The sequence below is a fragment of the Agelaius tricolor genome, unplaced genomic scaffold (assembly GCF_023055355.1).
Source record: "Agelaius tricolor isolate 1412-34295 unplaced genomic scaffold, bAgeTri1.0.p SCAF_17, whole genome shotgun sequence".
Taxonomy (NCBI): domain Eukaryota; kingdom Metazoa; phylum Chordata; class Aves; order Passeriformes; family Icteridae; genus Agelaius; species Agelaius tricolor.
The window spans coordinates 19,779,754-19,804,722 of NW_027269277.1; the positions used below are offsets into that span (position 1 = coordinate 19,779,754).

The following is a 24,969-nucleotide window of genomic DNA, read 5'->3' on the forward strand; positions in this document are numbered from 1 at the left end:
CGCGGCAGGAGGAAGGATAACGGCGGGGCGGGCTTACAGCTCCCGGCACGCCGCGGGGCCGGAACTGCCGGTCGTGGCGTGCCCTGACTATCGGCGTTGCGGGTGCTGGTCCCGACTGTGCCGGCTCCCATGGCGGCGGTGCCGCCGCCGGTCTACGTATACAGCCCGGAGTACGTGACCCTCTGCGACTCCCTCTGCAAAGTGCCCAAGCGGGTCAGCGCCGCGGCGGGGGCGAGGGGGCGCGGGGAGCACAGCGGTGAGGCCCGGGCGCGGAGGCAGCCGGCGCCCAGCACGGCGGTAGGAAAGGAGGAAGCGGGGAAAACTCCCGGCGAGAGGAGTGTGGGGTTAGAGCGGGGATGGTTCGTCTGTGCGTTCACATCGCCCCTGGCACCGCGGGCTTGGACACTGAAGCGACAATTTCCCGGGAGGCCGTGCGCAGCTGTGCTTCTGCCCGGGACACTAGAAGGCCCTTTCACACTGTATGGGCACGGGCCGGAGAAGGGACCCGGGCAGGGAAAGTCGCTGCTGGGAGGAGTCTGAGCCACACCTCGTCTGCGAGTCCTTGGGCCCCTGGTTGGTGGCTTTGTGTCTCCTGCTCTCACAGTCTTATTCTTTTCTTTAGGCCAGCATGGTGCATTCACTGATTGAAGCGTATTGCTTGCTTGACCAAATGAAGTAAGTGCTCCCGTTTCTGTGAAGGAATGTTTTAGTCTCCACTAAGGTTTGGAAGGTGCTGAGTAACTTCCAGTTTCACGCTGTCCCTGCTGGCGGTGTGATTATAGGAGCCCTCACTGCGTATTTGCAGGATTAAAGGAAAATGTTTGTTTTGCTACATGGACACGATTACAGTAATTATGGCAGGTGTAATTCATGGTTACCACCTGGGCTGGTGGAGCACTTATAGGCTTGTGCCTTCTCTACAGAGTGTGTATCACCCCCATGCTTGAGACTCCTGGGTAGGGTGACAGTCTTGGTGCTGCTGCAGATCCACTGATCAATCAGTGCTGATGTAGAGAGGGACCATATTGTTTTGGTGCATTGTAATATATCTGAGAGACTTTTTGTGAGGTCTGCATGCTGTTCAGGAGAGAAGACCGGATGAGATCTGGGGCAGAGAAGTGAGGTACCTGCTGCCTAATTCGGCTCTTGACGCTGGGGCATGTGAAGGGCAAAATAAGAAAGGCATAGCTCAGCCCCTCTTGTGAAGCTTCTCATAAAATCTTAGAAAAAATGTACTCCAGTTCAGCACAGCCAGAAAGTTTTTTTGAGACTTCTTTTTTAAAGGAAATTTTTTTCTGGCAGAGTGTGCTTGGGAAATGACTGCAGGCATCGTTATAGAGGAGAGCTGAAGGACTGTTTGACTGGTGGGAAGCATCAGGGCCAGCCTGGAGCTGGGAGCTTCCTATGTTCTTCTTGTAGCAACAGAGCTGTGCTGCACTGCCTGTGCATGCTCCCACTGTCCAAGTTTTGGGGAGGGTTCAGTGTGTTGCAGGATTTGTTTAGGCATACTGCAAAGCACCCAGATCCAGGAAGGTGCTGTGCAAGTCGCTTGGAACAGTGACAGTCTCTGCTTTGGGGCAGGTCACAGCATGTGAGAGGCATTGCGCAGCTCCTGATCTAGGCTGAGGTCCCACCACAGCGCTGTGCTGTGCCTGGGCTTTTCCCTCCATTAGTTCCTCTAATGTTTGTAAACTGAATGTTGGATATGCTGGGGAATGCACAAACAGAGAGAACACGCAGAACAGGGAAAAAAAGTTGAAGCAAAGTGGGAAGGTTAATGCAGGCAGCACCTGCAGTGTTATTCACTGGGGTGGGCACCACAGGTAGTGCCAAACTAGGGGCATGGCCTGCTTCAGCTTAGCTGGGTGGCTTTCTAACTTAAGTGACAGCCCAGTGCAAGAAGAAGAGGGAGTTTTGTTTGCTTTTACAACAGTAACAGCCAAAAGAAGGCTCTTACTGTAAAGGCTAAAGCTGGACATTCCAGCTGAACACTGGATCCTCTTGCCCTGATGTGCTCCCTTCTTCCTCTCTGCTTAGGATAGTCAAGCCAAAAGTGGCCTCCATGGAGGAAATGGCGAGTTTCCACACAGATGCTTACCTGCAGCACCTGCAGAAGGTCAGTGAGGAGGGGGATGATGACCACCCGGAGTCTGTGGAGTATGGACTGGGTAAGGATGCACATCTTCAGGAAGAGATAGAGTGCCAGGGCCAGGATGCTTTTTGCTGGAGCTGCAGTTAGAGGGGTGAGCTCTGGGGGATGCTAGACTTAGTTTTGAAAGGAAACATTCTTTAACGGGGTGTTGCTGAACCCCATCAGTCATCTGACAGGCTGGCACTTTCCCTAGTGCCAGCTGAGGGTAGAGCTAGCCTCACTTTGCTGCTCTGTATAGCTTGGCCTGTCTCTTGCCGACTGGGTCACTCTGCTGCTCTGAGGCTCTGGAATGGGATGGAAGGCCTTGACGCTGCCCTCGGGCTGGAGCTGGGACTGGCTGCTGCAAGCCTGCTGTGGGGAGGGCATGTGTGAACAGTGGCCTGGAGCTGTAGTGACCAGAGCAGCTGCAGAACAATCTGGTGACTTACGTGTGGAGCAGAGGGCTCTTGCCCTCCTGGACCTAACACAGCTTGAGAAATGCAGCAGGTAAAGCAGGTGAGATGGCTATGGGCAGTCTTGGTATCAGGAATGGGAAGAGCGACCCAGAACTGAGGCAGAGGTGCAGATTCTTTGCCGCTCTCATGAGTGTGCCTTAGACTTTACATTCCTGAAGCTGCTCTGCCTACAGGAAGACAAGCAGCCCTGGTATCATGCTTTGTGGGCAACAGCTGCAGGGAGGCTGCTGTAGGACTAAGTGAAGATTGTACTATAGACATAAACCTACAGTTTATCTAGGCTTGGCTAGTTTGTGGATGTCCATTTTTAGGGAAGAGGTATGTCAGTGACCATGCTAGGGCTTTTCTGGTCAGGTAGACAGAGACTTGAAAGTAGTTTTTTTGCGAGATTGGTGTGAGGAACCAGTAGGTTCAGCAACCCAGAGTTGATTCAGGACACATTTTTAAATGAACTGAGTGCAAGAAAACGTTGCTTTTTGTGGTGGGTTGATTTCTGTAGTGTGGTCGGGGTTTTTTTTGCTAGGTGCTCACCAAGATACAGTCTCTCTCCCCCTCAGTAGGGGGGGGGGGAGAAAATCCAGGAAAAGAACATGTAGAGATAATAACAGGGAGGTGAGTCTCCAGTTACTGTCACCAACAAAAGTGACTCTACATGGGAAAATTAATTCAATTTATTGCCAATTAATAATGGAGTAGTATAGTGAGAATTCAAAATAAAACTGAAATCACCATCCCCCTCATCCACCTTTCTTCCCAGACTCAGCTTCACTCACTGCTCTTCTACTTTCCCCCTCAGGCAGTGTAAAGGGACAAGGAACGGGGGTTGTGGTCAGTTCACACCTCTCTGCTGCTCCTTCTTCTTCACTCTTGCCCCACATGTGTGTGGGGTCCCTCCTGCAGGACACTTTCTTCCATGAACTTTTCCAGTGTTAGTCTTTCCTATGGGTAGCAGTTTTTCAAGAACTTCTCCGGTATGGGTCCTCCATGGGGCCAGTTCTTCAGGAACAGGCTGCTCCAGCCCGGGTCAGTCTTGAAGACTCAAACAAAAGGAATGTGCTTCCAGTGAAGGAAAAGGCCTGTTGTGTCTGAGGTGCAAACTCTTACATGGACTCTTACCTGCAGGTTACGACTGTCCAGCCACTGAAGGGATCTTTGAGTATGCAGCGGCTGTGGGAGGAGCCACCATCACTGCAGCCCAGTGCCTGCTGGATGGCAAGTGCAAAGTAGCAATTAACTGGCCTGGAGGGTGGCATCATGCAAAGAAGTAAGAAAACAATCTCTTCCCTTGTGTTTTCTCATCTGGTGTCTGAACCCAGCTTCCTAGCTCCCAGCTTCCCTGAGAACTCTCAGGGTGCAATGATCTAGTTGGAAGAGAAAGCAAGGTGTGAGGGAAGACAGGAGATAGAGAAGAAGGAAACAGAGGGCAGGGCAGAGGCCTGAGAAGAGGCAGGTCACTGCCCAGTGCTGGTGCTGTCACTGTCATGTGCTGCAGAGCAGGTCTGGGGCAGGTGTACTCACACAACATCTCAGCCCATTTCCTGGTGGGCACTTGGCTGAAAATGGCTTCAGCTGCAGCTTGCTGTGAAAGGAGACTTGCACTCAGCAGAGCTGAGCTTTCGCTCTGTGCAGAACTGATGTCTTGGGAAATCTTTTGTTATATTCTGTCTGGATTGCATGGCTTAAAAAATGCCTGTAATGAAAAAGTCTTAGCAGTGTTGCTGCTGCTGAGCTATTAGCACTGTTCTGGGAAGCAAAGAGTCTGTTTAAAAATAGGCATTTAACACTCACCAATCCCAAAGGAGTCTTCCCAGTCACCCTAGTAAGTTGGTGTGTGATGGTTCAGGGTAGATGCCAGCCCAGTGTGAAAGTCCAGCCAGACTGACTCCAAACTGCAGGTGCTTGATTCTAGGACCTGTGTCCTTAGCAAAATACATTCCTTTTGTCAAAAACACCTGCTGTCTGGTGGTTTAGTTGCTTTCCAGGGTCCTAAAGGTAGGAATGACCTGGAGCTTTGGAAGCTCTTGGTTCAGATAATGCCTTTGGGGTTGAGAGTAAGATGCTGAGTAAGTGCCTTTTCTCAAGGCAGCCTCACCCTCCCTTCTGGCAGTGATACTCAGAACTTTGCTGGGTGGATTTAGGGCAGCACAGGGGAATCACAAATGCTGGACCTGAACTGCAGCTCCGACACTGCTCTGCTTTTGACTGAACTGGTGTCCTGCTCTGCTTTGAGTTTCAGAGATGTGTATTACTGCATGGAGAGAGTGCCCAAGACATGCTTCCTTGTGGGCTACGAGGAAGGGGAGAAGTGTATAATCACAGTTGAGTCAGATTTTCAGGATACCTGTTAACACCTCTATTTTCAGCATTACCGTAAATGAACAGAGTCACTGGAAAACACATGTGCTCCATGGCACCTGCAGAGAGTGAAAGCAAGTGTAGTTCTGCCACTCCTGGCTTGCTCCTCACTGTTCCCAGCTGTCGCTGAGCGGGAAATATCAGAGAGAATGAATGAGCTGAGTGCTGTGACTGGAAGCCAAGAGGAATTTTCCAGAAGTGCCTCTTGTATCCTGATACAATTTGTGGAAAAGGGATTTGGGTGCTCCTGTTGCCAAGTATAATGCTTCACTTTAAAACAGCTATCCAGAGCAGATTTAAGAATGCATGTGGACTGGTGCTAAGTGGTGAGGGGGACTTGACTTCAGAGTGAGGCTGGAGTAGGGGTCAAGAAACTTTCTTGTTCCTTTGATGCCAGCAATTAAGCTGTCCCTGATGAATGTCAGTGATATATCTTTACATGGTACACCTGTCCTCTGTTTAGCTGCTGGGACTCTCTCCTGGCTGAGCCCAGGAGCTGTATCGTGAGGGACTGCATGTGGGACGTGCCATTTGCATTTTCCTGGGAAGAGAAAGGAGGGAGTTACTTTGGCAAGAGGCTTAACCTTCATAGCCTGAGACTTTAAAACAGCAGGAGAATCCTGTGACTGGCTTGGGCCTGCCTTTCACTGCCAGGACCTTCCCAGGACTTGTGACCCAGCCAGCAGGGATGGAGTGGCTGCCTATCTATGCCAGTCCAGAACTCACAGGAAAATGGCCAAGGGGACTCTCCTTTTCACTCAGAGTGGGTTTGAGTCAGGTGGCTCTGAACTTCTTTAAAATGTCTCAGGTGCAGAAAGCTAACATTTTATTTGTTCAACAGTGCAGTGGTCAGAGGTACCCTCCTCAAAACAGTGTCTTTCTGCAGAGCTGACTGATGCTTATCCAGCTGCCAGAAAGCCCAGAGTTGAGAAGCAGTTGGCACAAGCAGTCCTGTTCTCTGTGCTTCTCAGCCATGCTTTGAACTGTTCCTGACCCGTCTCTTGGTCACTGCTCAGCTGAGTTTTCGTACTCCTCTGTGCCCCTGTGAGGTGGACACTTGCAAAGTCAAAGTGAGAATGCTGAAATCAGTGGTGATTGCATTGGCAATATTCAATGTCACAGACATTGTTTTCACAGGGATGAAGCTTCTGGTTTCTGTTACCTGAATGACGCTGTCTTGGGGATCCTGCGACTGCGCCAGAAATTTGACCGCATCCTTTATATTGATTTGGATTTGCATCATGGGGATGGTAAGGCCCAGCAAAGGCTGCAAACAGCACAGCTACACAGACTCAGGAGGGAATGGGAGAAGGCAAGGCCTGTCTGCACAGCAGGGGTTTACTTGCTGCAACAGCCGTGGCTTCGGCTCCTTTCGGTGCAGTGGAGTTCCCTCAATCCATTTATGCCTTGTCCTGCTTTACAGACTTGCCCAATGCTGCTCTTTAGACCTCTCTTGTGGGTCTGGGCAGAAGTCTTGTACCTAAAGCAACAGATAATGTGTCTCAGTATCCCATCCTGGCAGAGCAGTTGCTGTCAGGGTTTAATTGTTTAAGGGTCCATTGCAAGAGGGAAGCAGCCAGTAGTAAGTGCTGCTTTTAAAAGAAGGCTTGATGCTATAAATCTAGAGGCAAAGCTGGCCGTGCTGAAACTGCTCCCTCCTTCAGGGACATTATTTCTACACCATTTAACATTTCCTGCTCTCCTAAATTTTATGACGTGTTTCATTTTGTTCCATTTTCTCCCTGCATTTGGTTTCTGTTAAGTTTCCTATTATTTCTTTTTTCCCTCTCTACGCCCACTGTCTTAATAATGTCTTTAAGGAAAAGGCACGTTGAACCACAGCAGCATTGGGAAAAAGCAAGAAAGCCCAGTAGCACTGGTTCTGATCAGAGCCAAGCTCTGGCCAAGTGACCCCTGCTTGGATCCCTCTCTCAGCTTCACAGGCCTAGCAGCACAGGCAAGTGCTGCTACCATGGGTAGTGACGTGAGATATTCAGATCCATTCAGTACTGATTAGCATGAGACCTGCCAGATTCATAGCAGTTGTGGTTTTTGCTGCAGTTGAACTCCAGTCTCTGTGGATTGAAGATGTATTGAGCCACATCTGCATTTCTACTTTGCTTATGGTGCTCCTTCTCTGCTTGCTGCCTGTGTGTATCAAGCAACTCGGTGTGTTCAGACTCTGTCATTTATATAAATGATTCATGAAAGTTTTTTTTCAATTTCCTAATAGGAGTTGAGGATGCCTTTAGTTTCACCTCGAAGGTCATGACTGTTTCTCTGCACAAATTTTCACCAGGATTTTTCCCAGGCAAGTTGAACTTGTGAGGCTTGTGCTCATTTGGTTCACACGTCACTGGTGAGGCCTCCATAAAGGCAAGACATAAAAGCATGTCTTGCTGTCTCCTGCGACCCAGGAGAAGGAAAGAGGAGGAGCTACATGTTTTGCATTTCCCCCTTTCTGGTTGTAGCTGAGCTCTAGGCAGAGTTCCTTTGATGCTGCATGGCAGAATTGGGTGAAGGATAGAACTGGGTCACTCCACCCCACCTTTCTTGGTGGTGGCAAGTGGACTTCTTCATACGCATGTTGAATGTCCTGGCTCTCATCTTGCCTTTGAGACACCCCACGCATCTCTTGCTGCTGCTCTACTTTCCGTTCTAATTGGGGTATTTCTGTTGTGCAGGCACTGGTGATGTGACAGATGTTGGCCTGGGAAAAGGTCGCTACTACAGCGTGAATGTGCCCATTCAAGATGGCATTCAGGATGAAAAATATTACCAGATCTGTGAATCGTAAGCCCTCTTGCTCTGATACAGCTGGCTTGGATGGGATTTTAGAGAGAGAATAAGATACTACACATCTTAGTGTTTTTAATTACAGTCCTTTCTTAGGCTTTGTCCCTTCCCCTGTTGCAGCCTTTGATTACAATGAACATGGACTGTAAGTTCTCAGAGGTCTTGTATGAATCCTTAGACAAACTGAATATACAGAGACATTGTGGGTGGCTGGAGGGATCTCTGCCGCAGGTTAGCCTATCTCCTTAGATACACCTCCACAGGTGTCTAAGGAGAGACTGAGAAGTGACAAGTATTTTTTAGCTGTGGACTTAGGGCTAGATGTTTTTTCTTCAAGTAAGTGCTCTGAATTCTGACTGTGGGACATATGCTTGGGGCTTAGCTAAAAGCATTTTCCTAGCACCTTCTGTCTATGCTGGAAAAATAAAAGGCTGAAGGCTGAATATCTGACAGTGACAGCTGCCTCCTGGCAGTCCCCTGTGTCCTTCAGCTGATGGTTGGCCTCACAAGCTGTTGCCCATGTCAAAACTGGGCTGCAGGGCTTGTTCTTTTCCAGGGGAGAGGAGTCTCAGTGCAGGGCTGCAGGATGTGGTAGCATCCACCTCTAACACTTGAGGGCTGAAACCTCTCTAAACTTGTAGGCCAGTAGGGCAGTCATGCGGGGGCCATGCCTCCTGTTGGCTTATTGGTGTTTGCCATTGCTGGGGCAGAGCAGCCCTCTGTGCTGGAGGACATGCTTTCAAAAGGCAGCTCTAGGGTCAGGAACCCACTCAGGAGGAGCCTGCTGCATGTATTCACAGCTGAAGGACATCATAACTTACAATAGATTTCAAGCTGTGTATAGCTGAAGCTTCTGCAAAGAGACTTAGAGATCTCTTTGAGATCTATTCTGGCTGGGAGGCAGTCCACGGGCATGACCGTGGATGTCTCATCCAGCTGTTGTTTGAGGGTAATTGCCTGTATTTCCTAAAACCACGATGGGCTTGAAGCATGAAGCTCTGTCCAATGCTGGTTTTTGCAGGCTGACTACATCCAGCACAGAGCTTTTCCTCGTAGTTTTGCCTCAAGAGCCATACAGGAGAGTAAGACCCTAGCCAGTCTTCCTCTGTTTCTCCTGTCCTCTCCTGGCCTGTCCTGGTGAGAGGTGTCTGAGAGTTCAGGATTGTTGTTTTGCCAGACCCTGATTTCCACCATAACTTTCACAGGGCAGAAAAGCCCCTGGATCATCGTGCAGCCAAAAGGCAGACTGTAAATGTGGAGTTTGATGCTACCACTAAACTGGTGAGGTCTAGATCCCCCTCTGCCATGTTATCAGTGGTGCTTTTGCATTCATCAGCCTTTTGATAAGTGCTCTAGGAGCTAAAATTGCTGTGGAGGTAGAAGGCTCAGAGCAGAGGCTGGGAGCAGAGGTAGTGTAAACTGGTATGAGTTGGGTGGAAGCAGAGAATGCAGAAACCCTGAGAGGCATTGGTGGATCTGAGTGACCAGGGCCATGCCACCAGCATTCCTCTGGGGTGTGCTGGCAGTAACTGGACTGCTCCTCTTCTCTAGAGTGCTGAAGGAGGTGTATGCCGCCTTCAACCCTGATGCAGTTGTGCTGCAGCTGGGGGCGGACACCATTGCTGGAGACCCCATGTGCTCTTTCAACATGACACCTGAGGGAGTGGGGAAGTGCCTTAAGTATGTCCTGCAGTGGCAACTAGCAACTCTTGTCCTGGGAGGAGGTAAGTGCATCCTGCTGTTCTCAGAGAAATGTGTTTGTCCTCCTGTGACCCTGCCTGGAGTGCCTGCCTGCCTTTGGGCTCAGGACTGGCAAGGGTTTAGCAGGGTGACTGCTAGGCAGTGTCAGGAGGATGCACTGTGGCACAGTACTCTTTTCTCACACCTGAAATCATTTATACCGACAGGTGCAAGTCTCAGTACTGACTCAGATCTTGAGTTAAAAGCTGCATGGCTCCTCTGGAGAAGAGGAGAGGCCAACAAACTGACCCTGACTTCTCAGTGACATCTCTGATTCCCATCTCTGCTGATCAGCCCTTTGGTGCTTCTCTTTAAAAATGAGCACTGTGTTCCCAAACCTACCTTGGGCACCTGGTGATGAATGGTTTCATTAAGATTCAAGCAGGGGCTTGGGATGAGGCCTGCAAGATATAGCAGGGCTCTGATACCCAGTGAAAGCTAAGCTGGACTTATCTCTGTTGTGTTACCTAACCAGCTGCTTGTCCAGTGGGGAGAGCACAGGACAGGTGTTATGTTAACAGAGCATTTCAGAACAACAAAAGCCCCTGTGTGCCAGGGAAAGCTCCTGAGCTCCGTGACTGGAGCCGGATCAGCTCTAGGTGTTGTCCTTTTTTAGATGGGGGAAATCATGTATAGCATATTAAGACTAAAATTTGATGTGCCTGATGCCCTTTGTTTTGGAAAGGTTATGAGTGTTCAGTCCTGCTGTGGCTTGCCTGTGAGTGTGCTGGAGATGTCACCTGTCAAACAAAACCCAAAACTTCTGTTAAAAAATGAAGATCAACTATGTGTCACTTGTAAAAATAGCAAAGGAGTGTCCCACCACTGCAGTATGTGGAAGCATTTAAAGTGGTAATTGGGGGAGGAGTAAAAAAAAAAAAAAAAAAGCAGGGAAAAAAACCCACTGCAAACAGAAGGAAATATTGGAATAATATGGTCTGTCGTGTCAAAGTGCTTTTCTCCCTTTACTCTTCTAGTCCTCTATTCTGGAAAAAAACGTAGCTGAGTCTCTTGCAGGATTGCTTTCAGCTAAGGTTTCTCCTTGTGGGCTCATGTTCCTTTACCATGTAGGTAAACATTTCCTGCTCACTGTGAAATCTCATTTCAGTGTAAAACAGTTGCAAGTTGTGTTTCATATTTTTCCTTTCAAACATGACGGTGCTGAAGAGCTCACCAGTGTATAGCTGGGCATGTGTATTTTGCTTTATAGGTCAAAGGCTGGTATTAAAAAGCAGGAAGCCCCCATTTCTGCTGCAGTCTGCTGCTTGAGAATGGCTCTTCTTGTTGCCAGGAGACAGTTGAGCACATGGGGTTGTGAGCTCATCCTGGGTCTGAGATGGTGGCTGGAGGACTGGCCTCTGCCACACTGGATGTAACTGGGGTTCAGTTTGAGCAGTCTGCTCTTGCATACACTTTCATTCAGACTTAGCCTTGTGTAGCCAGCAGGTGCAGAAGGCAGATTTTGGCTTGAGTGGAGGAAATAAGCTGAACTCATGTAACCTGCACACAGTGGTTTCATGATTTGTTCTCTCCACCTAAATCTCTTTTTCTCTTTTCCTTTTCCCCACTCTCTCTCCTCAAATCCCAATTCTTGCTGGAAACAGGAGGTTACAACCTTGCCAACACCGCTCGCTGCTGGACATACTTGACTGGGGTCATCCTTGGGAGAACACTGCCCTCTGAGATCCCTGATCATGAGGTAATGCTTTGAAAAGCCCTCCCTTCTCCTTGCAGGAGAGCCAGTTGTTCTGCCTAATCCACACACGCATCCTTGCCACACAGTCCTGTTTTGTGAAGACACTTATGTAGCAGTATGGTGAGTGCTCGTGCCCAAAACCAGAGGCTGTCTGCAGCTTTCTGTGAGGGGTTTCATGTGCCCATAAATTCCAGTCTCAGATAGTAACAGAGAGGATGGGCAAAAGGATTCTCTGGTTTGCTCAAAGAGCTCTTTAGGATGTGCCTTTTGCCTTCTCAAGGCTTTAATTTTTTTTTTCAGCTGAAGTTTGAGTGACCACAGTGCCTGTTGCTCTGCTTTCCTCCTCCTCCCCCTGAGGGTTCTGTCTGGTGACAGCAGTGTCTGGTAAAGAGTAGACAGGGCCCAGCACATTCCAATAAGTTGCTTCTCTCTGGAGCTGACACAGAATGCACCTTGCAAATATTCTGTCACTATATTAGAGTCCTGTAGTTGTACAGGGATGAACTTCCAAACCACTGGAGCAGAGAATTTCCCCAGAAGCTGGCCCATTTTCTCCCATTTTCTATGCCACTCGTGACTGTCCACCCTTGGGGCAAATCTCTGAATGACCTTCCTAGAAATGTCTATTCTGACTCTAAACATGGTGCAGACTCCACTGACTCTAAACATGTTATCAGCTGTACTGAGTAGACACACATAAGAGACATAGAAACCATAGCAACATGCTTTCTGTAACATCCAAAGGGAATTCAAAATTCTCGAAAGCTGTTGTAACAGACTTGAAGGAGGAAGAGAGGGTGACAAGCTGGGGAAAATCATCCTCTCTTGTTTCCCCCTCAGGCTGAGTACTATTATTAATGGACTAACAAAGGTAGTGCCTGAGGTAAGGGTAGGAGAGGAACACTGAATACACATCCCAAATGACCCTCATTGCCATTGTTATCATTTCATAAACTGGTATCACAGAGTACAGCAACAAAACAATCCTGATCCCCCTCCCTGCTCTGAAAAATATTATCACAAGGAACACATATATGCTCACACATATGTACCACACCCACATGAACAGACCAAGCAGCATTGTCACCAGTAGTTCTGTACCTAATATGAACAAATGCTTAGAATCAAATTTGTTTCCAACCCACTGTAGGCAGATCTGTTGTTATATCAACCCTTTGTGCCCCATACTGGGCACGAATTAAGGTTGTCTTAGGAATGGTATTTTCCAATTTAGCGCTCCTGCTAAGAGCATGAACAATTTACTAAACAATAACAGCAACAATACTAATGACAGAGGGAACAAGAAAACAAAAAACAATTCACATAGAAACATCCCTGCCCCCTGACAATAGACAAAACTGCATAGCTTCCTCTGCCACATTATTTAAGCTGGAAGGAATCCCTTTTGTCTGGAAGAGAGTCCCTTTCCCCTGCCCTCAGCAATGATGAGAGGTGGTGTAGAATAACCTCCGTGTCCTGGCCATGCCTCCTCCCAGCTACTCTAAAAACTGACCCTGTCTTGGCCAGAATCATGACACAATCGCTTACAGTAACCTGTGATTCTGCGTTAGCACATCAACCCCATGTGCTGCAGATTTCCTGCACACTATCTGAGCACTCAGCCAGGAGAGACACTATCCTTGCAGCACACTGATTTTTCCTTTCCCGGGTGTTTCAGTCATGTCAATGCAGTGTTCAGCAAGATGGGAAGTGAATGGCAGGATATGTGATTACAGCACTTGAAATTTAATAATAAAAAAATCCCATTTGCAGGTAACTGTGAGTAAAATGAGTGTCAACAGCTTTCCCAAATAAAGCATTGGGATAGACATTTGACTGCTTTTTGGTTGCTTCACTGGACTCTGCTTCCCATCCCTTGAACTGGGAAGTGGTTGAAAACTCCAGGTGGACACAGACACTGCTGAAGTACCACCTTGATGTAGTGAAGCTACATGTGGCCCTTAGGCAGAGAAATGTTTTTTTGCCTTTTTACAAACAGGTACCCATGGGGAGACCTCTCTCTAGCCTCAGCCTTCAGAGACCTCCCTGTTGATTTTCCTCTCCTCCTCCCTGCAGTTCTTCACAGAGTATGGTCCCGATTACGTGCTGGAGATCACACCAAGCTGCAGACCAGACCGCAATGAGCCACAGAGAATTCAAGAAATTCTGAACTCTATCAAAGGTGCGTTGTCTAAGCCAACACTCCTGCTTCAGGCTTACAGGTTTTTTTAGAGAGGGCTTCAGAAGAGCTCGTTGGAGTCTTTCTCACTAACTGGAAAAATGAACCACATTCACTTGGCTGCTCATTAGTGCAGTGTCATTGGCCTCCCACATCCCTTGGGATTTTCAGGGTTGGTGGTACAGAGTTATGGGTTCCTGTAGCAAAAGTTGCCATTGCCTTTGTTCTGGCTGGGCAGGGAGCATGGGGCCTTGTCTTTTTTGGAATCATAGAACAGCCCAGGTTCTAAGGGACTTCAAAGATCATCTGGTCCAAACTTTTCGTGGGAAAGGGAGCATAGACAAGATTATCTAGCAAGTCACATCCTGAAAACTTCTGACAGTGAGGCCACTACCACATCCCTGGGGAGTTTCCTCCAGTGATTGATTGTTCTCACTGTAAAAAAAAAGCACTTAAAATAAGGTGAAACTTCTCCTGGTGCAACTCACACCTGTTGTCCCTTGTCCTCTCCATGTGCCTCCTTGTGAAGAGAGAGCCTCTGTCCTCTGAAGCCTACAGAGCAGGCTTCAAGCACTAGATTACTATGATGAGGTCCCTCCTAAGCCTTCTCTTCTGCAGGCAGAGTCTTTTCTCATCGGGCAGGTTCTCCAGCATCTGATCACCTTTTTGGTTCTCCTTTGGACCCTCTCTGCTTTGTCCATGTCTTTCATGATTTGTGGGGAACATAACTGGACACAGTACTCATCGTTTGTCAGATGGACCTGGAATGAGATGATCCAGTTTTTCTTAGTAATGCTCCTACACATGCTGCACAGGATATAGTTTGCTTCGCTGCTGCAGCAGCACACTGCTGGATCCCATTCAGCTTGCTGCCTATCAGGACCCCCACATCCATATCCACAAAGCTGCTTCCCAGTCACACAAATCCCAGCCTGAACTGGCTACCTTCTATCTCAAGAGCAGGACCTTGCTTTTGCCTTTGTTAAACTTAAAACTGTTATTTTTAACCCAGTCTTCCAGCCTGTCCTGCTCTCTAAGATAGCTCTTCCTTCTGACCAGTTCACCGCAGCACCCAGTTCGGTGCTGTGGTTGTTTTCAACCACAGCAAGGTAATTTATGATGTTGAGCAATATGTATCAGTATCAGCCCCTGGAGGACCCCACTTGTGACAGGCTGCAAGACCATGTAAAAACCATTGATCACCACCCACTGTGAGCTCCCTGTGAGCCAGCTCCCTCCCTATCCCCTTTGCAGATGACCCATCCAGTCTGTGTCTTTCCAGTTGGTCCAGGAGGAGGCTGTGGGAAATAGCTTTCTGGAGTTGGGACAGGTCTCCAGCAGGCAGGACTTGAAGCTCTTCAAGTCCAGGACAGGCAGCTGGGTGAGCTGTGCCAGCTCCAGCATTGAAACTCATTCAATGCCCTTACCCATCTGTCTTGTCTCTCTCTGCAAGAAGGGCTTGGAGCAGCATGATGGGGCTTGGCACCCCTTTTCTGTCTGTGTGTGTTGCAGTGTGCTGGTGTTAGGGTAGGAAGTCCAATGGCTGTGGATTCCTTCAGGTGTCCATTCCCAAGCACAGGCCAATCCTAGGGAGAGGGCATCCCTTCCCTGGGGACATGTCCAAGAGGGTAGGAGGAACCACTCCAGAGCTGGAAGGGAGGGCTGTGCACTCCTGTCTGTGAATCCAGCCTGAAAGAAGGACGAGGCAGCAGGGAGTGAGCATGCTCATCTCGGATGCTGGTCCATTAATCCCGAAGCAGCATTCAGCATAGTTGAAAGCATTGGCAAGGTCCCCTTGTGGTAATTTCCAAAGCCTGGCTCGAATGAGGGCAGCAGCCTCTGCAGCGGGAGTGAGGGGTCAGCAGGAACTGAGATCTGTGCTGAGGCTGGAATTCCCATTTCATGGTCTAGTCCATCAGGCATGGGAGTGGCACCCCTTGCCAGGTAACTCCATCAGGCTAAAATATCAGTGGAAATACCCTTTTTTGCTTCCTTTTGTTTGCAGGAAATCTGAAGCATGTTGTTTAGCAGAAAAGGAAGGCTCAGGCAAGAGCATTTCCTGTGGGGAAGACAGCATATTTATGTGAACAACTGATGAAATTTGTGGCTGCAGGGGAACTTTCAAAGAAAGTACTGTTGGTTGGTTAATTTTTTTTGCTCTTTAAAGAAAAGCTGCCGCATGCCACAAGCACTGTGGCTCTCCCCAGGCAGGATTGGCCCTCCAGCCACAGCCTTCCAGTGCTGGCAGAGCCTCCCTTGCTCCTTTCCCCTTCCTTTTTTAACACCACAGTTTGTTCTCACAACTGCTTTTAAATGTATTTTAAGAGAGGAGCTGCTCAGAGCTGTGAGCCCTCCCCAGCTGGAGCCCAGTGCTGTGTTACCTACTTGGCAAGGCCACAGCCTCAGAGCTGCCCACTTGGGAAGTAGAGCCTGAGGGCTACCCTGGTTGTGTCTCTTACCCGCAGAAAGGCACAGCCATTGTGGTTTTAACTGGGAATTTAAAAAAAAATAAAATACTTGAAATACTCTTCCAGCTCTTTGCTTTCTTCTTCCACCCACCCTGTCTTGCCAGTGCTCTTTTCCACAGCGCACCCTCCCCCGCCGCCCCCCACTGCAAAGCCATTTGTGAGCTCCTGAAGTCCTGCACAGAGGGAACAGAGCCTGGAGAGCCTCTCAAGAATGTCAAGGGCAATGCAGGGCATTGTGGCAGCTCCTCTTCTGGGAGATCTTGGATGAACTTCCAGATGCTCTGGTGCCCCATGAGAGCTGCCATGAGGTGTCTCAGCAAGGGAACAGGTATACAGGTATGTGGAGCAGAACTCTCTCAGTGCCAGGAGCCATGGAGCCTGGCCTCTGCCGCCCTTGTCCCCTCATTCTCCTAGCCCATGGACTTTTTATTGTGCTGTTTTTTATAAAGATGCCTAGTCACTGTAGGAAAGCACATTTCCTGTGGCTTTAATTAGATTATGCTGGAAGAAACAGCAAGACAAATGGGTTCCCAGCCTGGCCTTGGCTTTGTTTCTTGCTCTGTTGTTTTTCACTGCTGATCGAAACAACAGGAAATCTGGTGTGGAGACAGGTCAGCAGGATGTGGCTCCCATAACTCCTGACCCCTTGCCTGCTTCCATGTACCCCTGGCACCTGGTGTGGTGTGCTGTGGTGAGACCAGTCTTGTGTGGTGACCGCTGGCAGGAGGCTGGTGCCCTGAGAGATGTCAGGATTTGGACTGCCCATCCAGGGAAAAATGTGAGGAATGAGGGAACAGAGAAGCTGGCCAACTGCTGCCTCTGACCCACCTCAGGGCCCCATGTGCTCTGTCCCCACAGCAGGTAGACTGCCCTTGTGAGAGCTGTGGGAGCTGTTTCAGGAACACAGTTGGGAAAATAAACAATAGGAAATCCCACAAGTGTCAAGGGTTGTGGCTTTTAGGTGAGATGCCTCTTGGGTGGAAATCCCCACATCCCCCATCCAGAGTGGGATGCCCGTCTTGCCGCCCACTCAACGGGAGGGGGTAAGCCGGAGCGCCGTTCCAGTCCCTCCCTGTCCGGGTACGTCGCTGTACCCGACCCGCCTGGGGCAGCCCGCGCTCCTCTGAACGCTGCAGTGTCCTCGTGGACGCCGGAGATGAGCTGTTGACAGTCCCCTCCCCGGGGCACGAAGGACCTCTCGTGGTGGCGATCCTGCGCTGCTGCCCTTTCGGGGCCGAAGAGATGCCGGCGGTAGGGACTCCGCCTGCTCCCCGCCCCTGTGGCCCTCCAAGGCGGGTCCCAACCGCCTTGTGGGTCATCTTGTGCCTGCAGAAATTCCACGTCCAGAACCGCGCCCCGGGGAGACTCTCGAGCCCCACGGAGCCCGGCTCGCCGCTCGCCTGGGGCTTGGGGACGCAGCCGCGGGGCGCGGGGAGCCGCCCCCTCCAGGCCGCTGGCCCCGGCCTCATCGACTCGGACCCGACGGACAAGGTGCTCAGGTCGCTGGTGGTGGAGCTTGGCCTCAACAGGGCGGACGAGCTGCCGGAGCTCTGGTTCGGTCACCACGAGCTAGACTCCCAGTCCGACCTGCCGGCCGGAGCGCGGCTGGGGCGGGGGCCTCCTACCTCACCCCACCAGTGAGCAGCGTCCCGGCTGCCCCGGGCACCAGCGCAGCGGGAGCGGAGAACGCTCGGCACCCGGCCGAGTTTGGGACGGGGCGGGAGAAGGAGCTGCGGTCGCGCTGCCTGCCCCATAACGCGCAGTCGTCGCTGTGGGCCCGACGGGCGAGGGTCTCCAGCCGCCGTGTAATAAAATCCGGAAGGATCGTTGTTCCCGCGGCTGTGCCCCTTGTCCATTTCGGCGAAGGACATTGCGTGAAGCAGCCCTTGATGGAAGGAAGGTGGGCGCCCCAAAGCTCCAGTGTGTCTTCTCGGCTTATGATGTTCCCATCCTGTTGTTGAAAATTATACAACTTTCCTAGTAACTTCTAGTTAAAATTTTTAATGAATTGTTTTAATCAATCATGAACAGTGTAATTTTCCACCGTAGCCAAGCACTTAGCAAGGTTAGTCATAAACTGCTATTGTGGGAACGCAGGTCAGGAAAATTACTAAAACTTTTAAGTTTTGCTAAACCAACTTTGATACACTTCATTGGACTAAGCATGGGAGAGACAAAGTGCTGAAACTGGACTCACGGAATGCAGAATTTATAGTCTGCAAGAACATTTTGCATAACCCAGAGATAAAGAAACTAACAAAGACAATTCAGCAATTGTCTTATCTGGGAAAAAGATAATAAGATAATGTTATAGATACATATTATAATATTGGCTTTTCACAAATACTAAAATAGATTTATATGTGTGATGTTAAAGTAACTTTCTAACAAATATATTGTTTTTATTTCTTTTGTTAATTAAGCTTAGACATAGTAGTGAAATAGCTATGCTTGTGTTAAAATGCCTGCTTGTATGAAATAACATCCAGTGAACACAGGATGAGGACACCTGCTACAGATATGCCAACTATCAGCACGCACCCAAAACAGGAGATGATAAGAATGGATTAAAACCACAAGCAAGGAATCTGCATGCTCTAAAAAGGCAGACACAAGGAGGAGCCATGCTAAACAATTCTTGGAACATGTAAACTAGTTTGGGGGGAAAATTTACTATGCATAAGGGCCTATGAATGAGTAACAGGCTGATGTAATGGAAAAGGTATTTAAGGGGTATCCCTGAAGATAACTGTGTGGTCTTGGCTAAGTGCCAAGATGCACCTGGCCGAAATAACCTTTGCTCTGTGGTCCTTGTCTCTTACTGTCCTTTATTAAACTTTTTAAATTTTCACAGGAGAGTGAACAGATTTTTCACAGATCATAACAAGACTGAAAATGTAGGCTAATGAGCATGAGAAGTAAGAAATCTGTAACCAGTAGAAGATAAAATACTAATCAATGAAGAGAACTATGTATTTTACAGCAAATGAACATTAATTGCTTTGCTAAAGTGCATAAATAATGAAAACTTTTGGAAGTGTGCAAAGTGTGTAAGTTGCAAGTGTGTATCATAGGTGGAGCTCCCTCTATTCACCCAGCACTGTGAATAAAGTAATACTGCTCTCTAATCTAAACGTAGAGTTTCATTTATCCCGCCGTTTTCGGTGACAGAGTCACCCTGGGGGAATGGGACCTCTGTCCCAGCCACACCCTGCTACGGGAGCAATGCTGTGGAGACGTGCTAGGTGTGGGGCTGTTGCACTCACCGGGGTGCCTGGCAGGATGCGGGAGCCTGGGACTGTCCCGGGGACTCCCGGAGCACTGTGGGGACACGTCTGCCGCCGCCTTTGGGAGGGCAGCTGGGACCACTTGGCGCTAAGGCCCAGCATCAGGTTTGGGGGCTGCGTGGGGTCCCAGCTCTACCCTGGGAGGGGCCGTGGCAGGGGGGAGACGCAGGTGTGGGGAGGGCAGGTGTGGGCAGGGAGAAGTCCGGGCACAGGTGTTACCCCTGGCTCGGCTCTCCCAAACAGCAGGACCAGAACGTAGCGGGCTGTCCCATGCCATCAGCGATGACCAGGATGACCACAGTACCCGGCTAGGAGCAGGGAGTCCCGGACAGCCGTGTCCCGGATCGGGGTGTCCCCGTCAGGATCGCCGGGAAAGGACAAGCCGTCCCGATCTGTCACCTCGCGAGCGGCTCTGGACATCCGAGCCGCCAGGGGGAAGCATGTCGCTGCCGCCATGCTTTGTACTTCCGCGGCGGGCCGGAAGCACCCGTCCTTTCTCGGCAGAGCGCAGCCATGGTGAGAGCGCGGTGGCGCGGCTCCCCGCCGCCATCCGCCGCCATCCGCCGCTCACCGCGGGCTGTGGCCACCCCCCCTGGGCGAAAAGCGGGGGAGGGAGCCCGGCACTTGGGTCCGGGGGACGGGAGTTGGAGGGAGCCGGGGAGGGATGGCTGGGGGGGCAGTGCCTGGCGGCGGCCCGTAACACACCCTTTAACACGTCCCGTCCTGTAGGCCCGCGGCCCCAAGAAGCATCTGAAGCGCGTGGCTGCACCTAAGCACTGGATGTTGGACAAGCTGACGGGCGTCTTCGTGAGTGCGGGCCTTGTTTGGGGTTAAAGCTGGGGTCGGGCGTGGGTTTGGGGTTGAGTCTGGGGTCGGAGGTGTGGCCCGGGGTCGTGGCAGCCGCAGTCACATCAGGAGAAGTGTTCGGGTGCTGCGTGGGGGCGAGCGGCGAACAAGGGCAGTTGGACACGGCAGGAGGTGTTTGTTTAGCGTTAGGGTCTTGGTGAATAGCTTTCGTGTTCCCCCGTTTGCAGAGGATGTGATGGGGTCGTTGAATGTTCTTTTTTAGTCTGCCTATTGTGCTTTTCCACCTCCAAGTTAAAATGGATGGTTGTGCTCTGTTGGGGGCTGTGCTCTGTGAGGCTGGCAGGACTTCGGGGAAACTACTGTGAATACCAAGAACAGAGAGCTTCAGCCGGTCGCTGCCTGTGTGGCAGCTGCGCTTTGTGCTGCTGCCCTTCCGTGGTCTTGCGGGAGCTCTTGGCGCTATGGTTTCCTTCTCTGGGGTGGTTGATGCTGCTTGAGCCTCCAGCAGAAACTTTCTGTCGGCAGGCTCCCCGCCCATCAACAGGCCCACACAAACTGAGGGAGTGCCTTCCCCTTATCATCTTCCTGCGCAACCGGCTGAAGTATGCTCTGACGGGAGATGAGGTCAAGAAGATCTGCATGCAGAGGTTCATCAAGATAGATGGCAAAGTCCGCACCGACATCACCTACCCTGCAGGCTTCATGGGTGAGTAGGGTTGGGGCAATTTCTTAGGCAGCTCTTCTACACTGGCAGGAGAGTGTTTTGTGGGGCTGGCATTATTTGAGGGGTAAGGTTTCCCTGCTGGAGTTGAAAGAAAGATATGTATAAGCAGTGGTTGCTTAGTTTGGAATTGTGCACTCCAGTGAGTACCATAGTCATATACTTGTAGCCTGAAAGTGCCTACTTGACCTGAGTATGTTGCTGTTCAGATTCCAGCCTTCAGCAGTTTTTGCTAATTTGCAATCTGTTGGTGCAAAAGATGTGAGCCTTTGCTCAAGGGTAAATCCCAGCCTCATCAGTCACACCCTAAGTGTTGTTCAGCAGTTTCTGTTTCTTTTTAAACGTGAACTTCATCCCAAGTAAGGGTCTTGGGTAATGAGCTGGTAACAGCTGCTGTTATATTTCCCTGTCTGCAATCAGATGTCATCAGCATTGAGAAGACAGGTGAGCATTTCCGCCTGGTGTATGATACCAAGGGTCGGTTTGCTGTTCACCGCATCACACCTGAGGAGGCCAAGGTGAGGAGCTTTGTTGTGGTGTAAGGGTGGGCCCAGTTGGGTTTGGTTGGGGCAGTGCTTCCTCTTTGGTATCTCCTGAATGAGAGCTGATGTCTCTCTTCTCTGACAGTTGAGGCCATGCTGCACTTGAGATTGGGGCGCTCAGAGTTGGAGTGAAGATCTCTTTGTTACATAGAAGTAGTTCACAGATGGCTGTAGGGTCATTGTCTGGTCCCGGAGATGATGCTGTTGGCATCAGAGAGTTTTGGGGTAGAGGGGAATCTTGGCTTTGCCAGCTAACAGTGACTAGAAACATGGAACTGTCTGTGGCATTAAAGCCTTGAACTTCTTCCCAGAGCAACAAAACTACATACTCACCCCAGATGCTGGGGAGCAACTTCCTCATGCATCCCTTAACCCAGGCATGGTGTTCCTCAGCTGCAATGCCACTCTCTGGTTTGCATCTCCTTCTTTCAAGCAGGCTGTGCAGGCACGCAGCTGTGTGGATGGCAGAGCTGGCTGTGCTGGAGCCAACTGTGGTGTAGTTCTCTTTGTGATGTACTTCTCTGATGACTACTCTGTGTTGATCTGTGAGGTCCAGAGAGGCTGTGAGGGAGTTAGGGTAATAGGCAGGAGGGAAATCAGTGCCCTTGAGGGGACAGATCTCTGTTCGGTCCTGGAGAAATGCAGCCTCTGTCTCTGTTGTGTGCCATGGGCTTTGAGGAAAAATAAGGGAACTGTCCTGGTAAAGACTTGGCTGTGAAAGTGCAGCCAGTGTTTGTGAGGAGGCTGAAGCTCAAGGTAGGCTGCTAATCCCAACAGCAAAGGTGTTTTGGGGTGGGGCCGTAGCAGAGCTGCATGGCAGCTGTTCAAAAGTAGTTACTGAGGCAGGGAGCTGGACAAGTCACTCCGTGGGCTCATGTTGTAAGCCCTGAGTGTCTGGGTGTTCTGCTGGCTGGTGGCTCTTTGCAGTACAAGAGTGCACTAGTCCAAGGTACTTCTTGCTGCCTCAGCTGAGAGATGTTGGGTTTTGTTTGCAGTACAAGCTGTGCAAGGTGAGGAAGATCTTTGTGGGCACCAAAGGAATCCCTCACTTGGTCACTCATGATGCCCGCACTATCCGCTATCCAGACCCCCTCATCAAGGTGAATGATACGGTCCAGATTGACTTGGAGACAGGCAAGATCACAGACTTCATTAAGTTTGACACAGGTAGGTCTTGCATTGTACCCTTCCCCACCGTGGAGAGCAGTCTAAGTTAAATGCTAGGCATATTTGCACTGAAATAGAGAAGCAGCGGTGTCAGCCTTGGGAAGGGGTTTGTTTCCCAGGAGCACGTCCACCTGGCGCTGTAGCAGGGGATTCTTCCTGCAGTGGGAAGCATTTCACAGGGACTTGGCTGTTCTGAGGCACCAGGTAGAAGCAGCGAGCTGGTGGAGAGGTGCTTCAGCTTGTCTCTTGGTGGTGAGAGACAGTTTCAGCCACAGAGCTGTGAGCGTTGCTAGCACGGGTGGGATGGGAATGTTTGGTAGTGGGCAGAGCCCAAGTGGAAGGACTTCACAGCACTTGGTGCCAGCTCTTGTCACACCTGTATTCCCTTACTCAGGTAACCTGTGCATGGTGACCGGCGGTGCAAACTTGGGCCGTATTGGGGTGATCACCAACCGGGAGAGGCACCCTGGGTCGTTTGATGTGGTTCATGTGAAGGATGCCAACGGCAACAGCTTTGCCACCCGGCTGTCCAACATCTTCGTTATTGGCAAAGTAAGGCTGTGGGGGCACCAAGTGGGGGGATTCTCTTCTTGTGAGGGGCTGCTGGCTGAGACAAATAGCCTTGCTGTTTCCTTGGGCAGCTGTCTTCCCACACAGTGGAGCTTCAATGCTGGCCTCAGTTCTGACTCGACTCCCTGTATTTTTTCCTGCTCTGGGAAGGGGAAGAAGCATTTGCAACTTTAGCAGTGACTGTGTTTTCAAGAAGCAGCCCTGAAACCTGAGAGCTGGGGGCTGAGCAGTGCTCAGACTTGGTGTGATCTGAGCAGCTGCTGTGACTCCAAGTGCCCCCAGAAAGCCTCTGCTGTTTTCCCATCCCTGAAGGTTCTTTGTTCAGGTTATGGAGGGGCAGTGTTTTGGTTTTGGCTGAAGCGCATTCTTCATGGATGTGACTGAAAGGCAGCTGTAGATCTGTGCATCCTTGGCACCTTCCTTAGGGGCCTCTGCTGCACCAGTGCCATCACCACATTTACCTGACTGACCCAGTATGAGCAGGGGTGGGCTTGTGCTTCTTTCCCCCTTAGAGAGAGAGAGCTGTGTTGCTGTCTGGGTTTCCTGATGTGAAGTGGTTTCTTCTCCCTTGCTGCAGGGCAACAAGCCATGGATCTCCTTGCCCCGTGGAAAGGGCATCCGCCTGACCATTGCTGAAGAGAGAGACAAGAGACTGGCGGCCAAGCAGAGCAGTGGATAAAGTCCAGCTCAGGCTGGCTCTGGTGCTGTCAGTGTGTTAATTAAACTGTTTACTACATGGCTCTGACTGCTGGGGAGTGTCCTGGGGCTAGGGTGGGGAGCCATGCTGCCAGTGCCAGGCCCTGCTCCCCAGAAGGTCCTGCTTCTCCTGTCAGTCTGAGCAAGTACCACAGCCTTATTCCAGAAAGGCAAGGAGGAAGGGTGGGAGAGCCTTCAGACTGCTCTGTCTGTTCCTGGGAAGGTGCTGGCACAAACGCTTCTGGATGTACAGGAGGAGCAAGGATATGGGGAGAGCTAGCTGGGCTCTCCTGTAGACAGTAGTGCCAGATCAGTTCGAGGAGCTACTGAGGGGCTACCCCAGCTTTGTTGGCTTCAAGGGTGTTGGCACTAAGTGTCCCAAGTGGGGCTGCTCCTCCGTGTCTTTTCTGTGGAGGTGGAGGGTGCAAGTGATCACACGGACAGCCTGGCCTAAGCAGGAGGGGAATGGGCTGCTGGAGACACTGACCATCAGCCTGGCCTTCAGGAGCCAAGGAGCTGGTGGTGGCTTTGGGAATGGCCCTGGAGGACAAGGTGGGCTGGTGTGGGCAGTGTGCCCAGTCAGGAAGGCCCAGTCACACTGGGCTGTGCCAGGAAGGGTGAAGGAGGCATTGTAGGGAAGGGGAGGCTGTGCCTGGGCATGGTGTACAGACTGGGGCCATCAGATCCAGGCAAGTCTGGGCACTGGAGTAAGGCCAGTGGAAAAGCTGGAGCGATGGAGGCATAGAAGAGGCTGAGGGCACAACCTCTGATCTGCTCAGCCTGGGGAAGAGGAGTCCTGGGGCCTCTCTCACTCTGCCTGTGTCAGCGTTGTGAGCACCTGTCTTCCAGGATGGATGGGGCACAGATGTGCACGATTGCAAAACTGGCATCTTTTATCAGCTTCATCAGGTGTCCATGGTGAAATGTAATTGAGCCTCATGAAGTGTCTGCAGCCAGCTGTATTCTGATATGCTCAGGAAAGCTGAATGCTTGTGGCACTGCCCATGTTCCCTCGAGTGTTGCTGTGCTGCTCCCTCTGGATGCTGTGCAGGCTCACAGCAGCATCTCCAGGGTCTTACATGGTGCTGGCAGTGGGCTTGGTGCTTGAGCTGTCCTGTGATGCACAGATGTGAGCAGCCAGAAATGTGGAGAAAATCCCCACATTTTCATGCACAGAGCCAAAAGCAAAAGTCACTTAGTTTTTGTGTTGTGAAAAAGCTTTAGAAAATAGCCAAATTGAATATTTGGGAAAGTAAAACCCAGTTGTTATACTAGCAAAAACTCCAAAATGGCAATGAAACCAACAGGTGGGAAAATTCGGGGTGAATGAAGTGTGTG

At 50.6% G+C, this 24,969-nt stretch overlaps 2 protein-coding genes across 4 annotated transcripts; both read left to right on the forward strand.

Moving 5' to 3' along the window:
• The first annotated feature begins 34 nt into the window (after positions 1-34).
• On the forward strand, positions 35-18,975 carry HDAC8 (histone deacetylase 8). Of its 3 annotated transcripts, none has more exons than XM_071442907.1 (11): positions 35-170; positions 623-675; positions 2,038-2,168; positions 3,730-3,871; positions 6,100-6,212; positions 7,196-7,273; positions 7,647-7,755; positions 9,310-9,482; positions 11,103-11,197; positions 13,271-13,376; positions 17,174-18,975. In XM_071442907.1, the coding sequence occupies exons 2-11, from the start codon at positions 629-631 to the stop codon at positions 17,800-17,802; spliced, it is 1,623 nt and encodes a 540-aa protein (XP_071299008.1). In that variant the 5' UTR covers positions 35-170; positions 623-628; the 3' UTR covers positions 17,803-18,975. The 3 variants fall into 3 exon arrangements, with proteins under 3 accessions (XP_071299008.1, XP_071299007.1, XP_071299010.1); XM_071442906.1 differs by having other exon boundaries at positions 56-213; XM_071442909.1 differs by lacking the exon at positions 17,174-18,975 and adding an exon at positions 15,379-15,906 and having other exon boundaries at positions 58-213.
• Positions 18,976-19,569: 594 nt separating this feature from the next.
• Positions 19,570-23,673, forward strand: RPS4X (ribosomal protein S4 X-linked). Its single transcript, XM_071442923.1, has 7 exons — positions 19,570-19,644; positions 19,858-19,935; positions 20,461-20,641; positions 21,077-21,174; positions 22,194-22,365; positions 22,760-22,917; positions 23,513-23,673. Exons 1-7 carry the CDS (start codon positions 19,642-19,644, stop codon positions 23,612-23,614), a joined length of 792 nt encoding a protein of 263 aa, XP_071299024.1. The 5' UTR covers positions 19,570-19,641; the 3' UTR covers positions 23,615-23,673.
• Positions 23,674-24,969: the final 1,296 nt, after the last annotated feature.

Coding starts and splice junctions, on each gene's coding strand:
- HDAC8 (XM_071442906.1), top strand. CDS start 130: ATGGCGGCGGTGCCGCCGCCGGTCTACGTATACAGCCCGGAGTACGTG. Junction 3,872..6,099: donor GGGTGGCATCATGCAAAGAA/GTAAGAAAACAA, acceptor TTGTTTTCACAG/GGATGAAGCTTCTGGTTTCT. Junction 7,274..7,646: donor TTCACCAGGATTTTTCCCAG/GCAAGTTGAACT, acceptor TCTGTTGTGCAG/GCACTGGTGATGTGACAGAT.
- RPS4X (XM_071442923.1), top strand. Junction 22,366..22,759: donor CTTCATTAAGTTTGACACAG/GTAGGTCTTGCA, acceptor TCCCTTACTCAG/GTAACCTGTGCATGGTGACC. Junction 22,918..23,512: donor ACATCTTCGTTATTGGCAAA/GTAAGGCTGTGG, acceptor CCCTTGCTGCAG/GGCAACAAGCCATGGATCTC.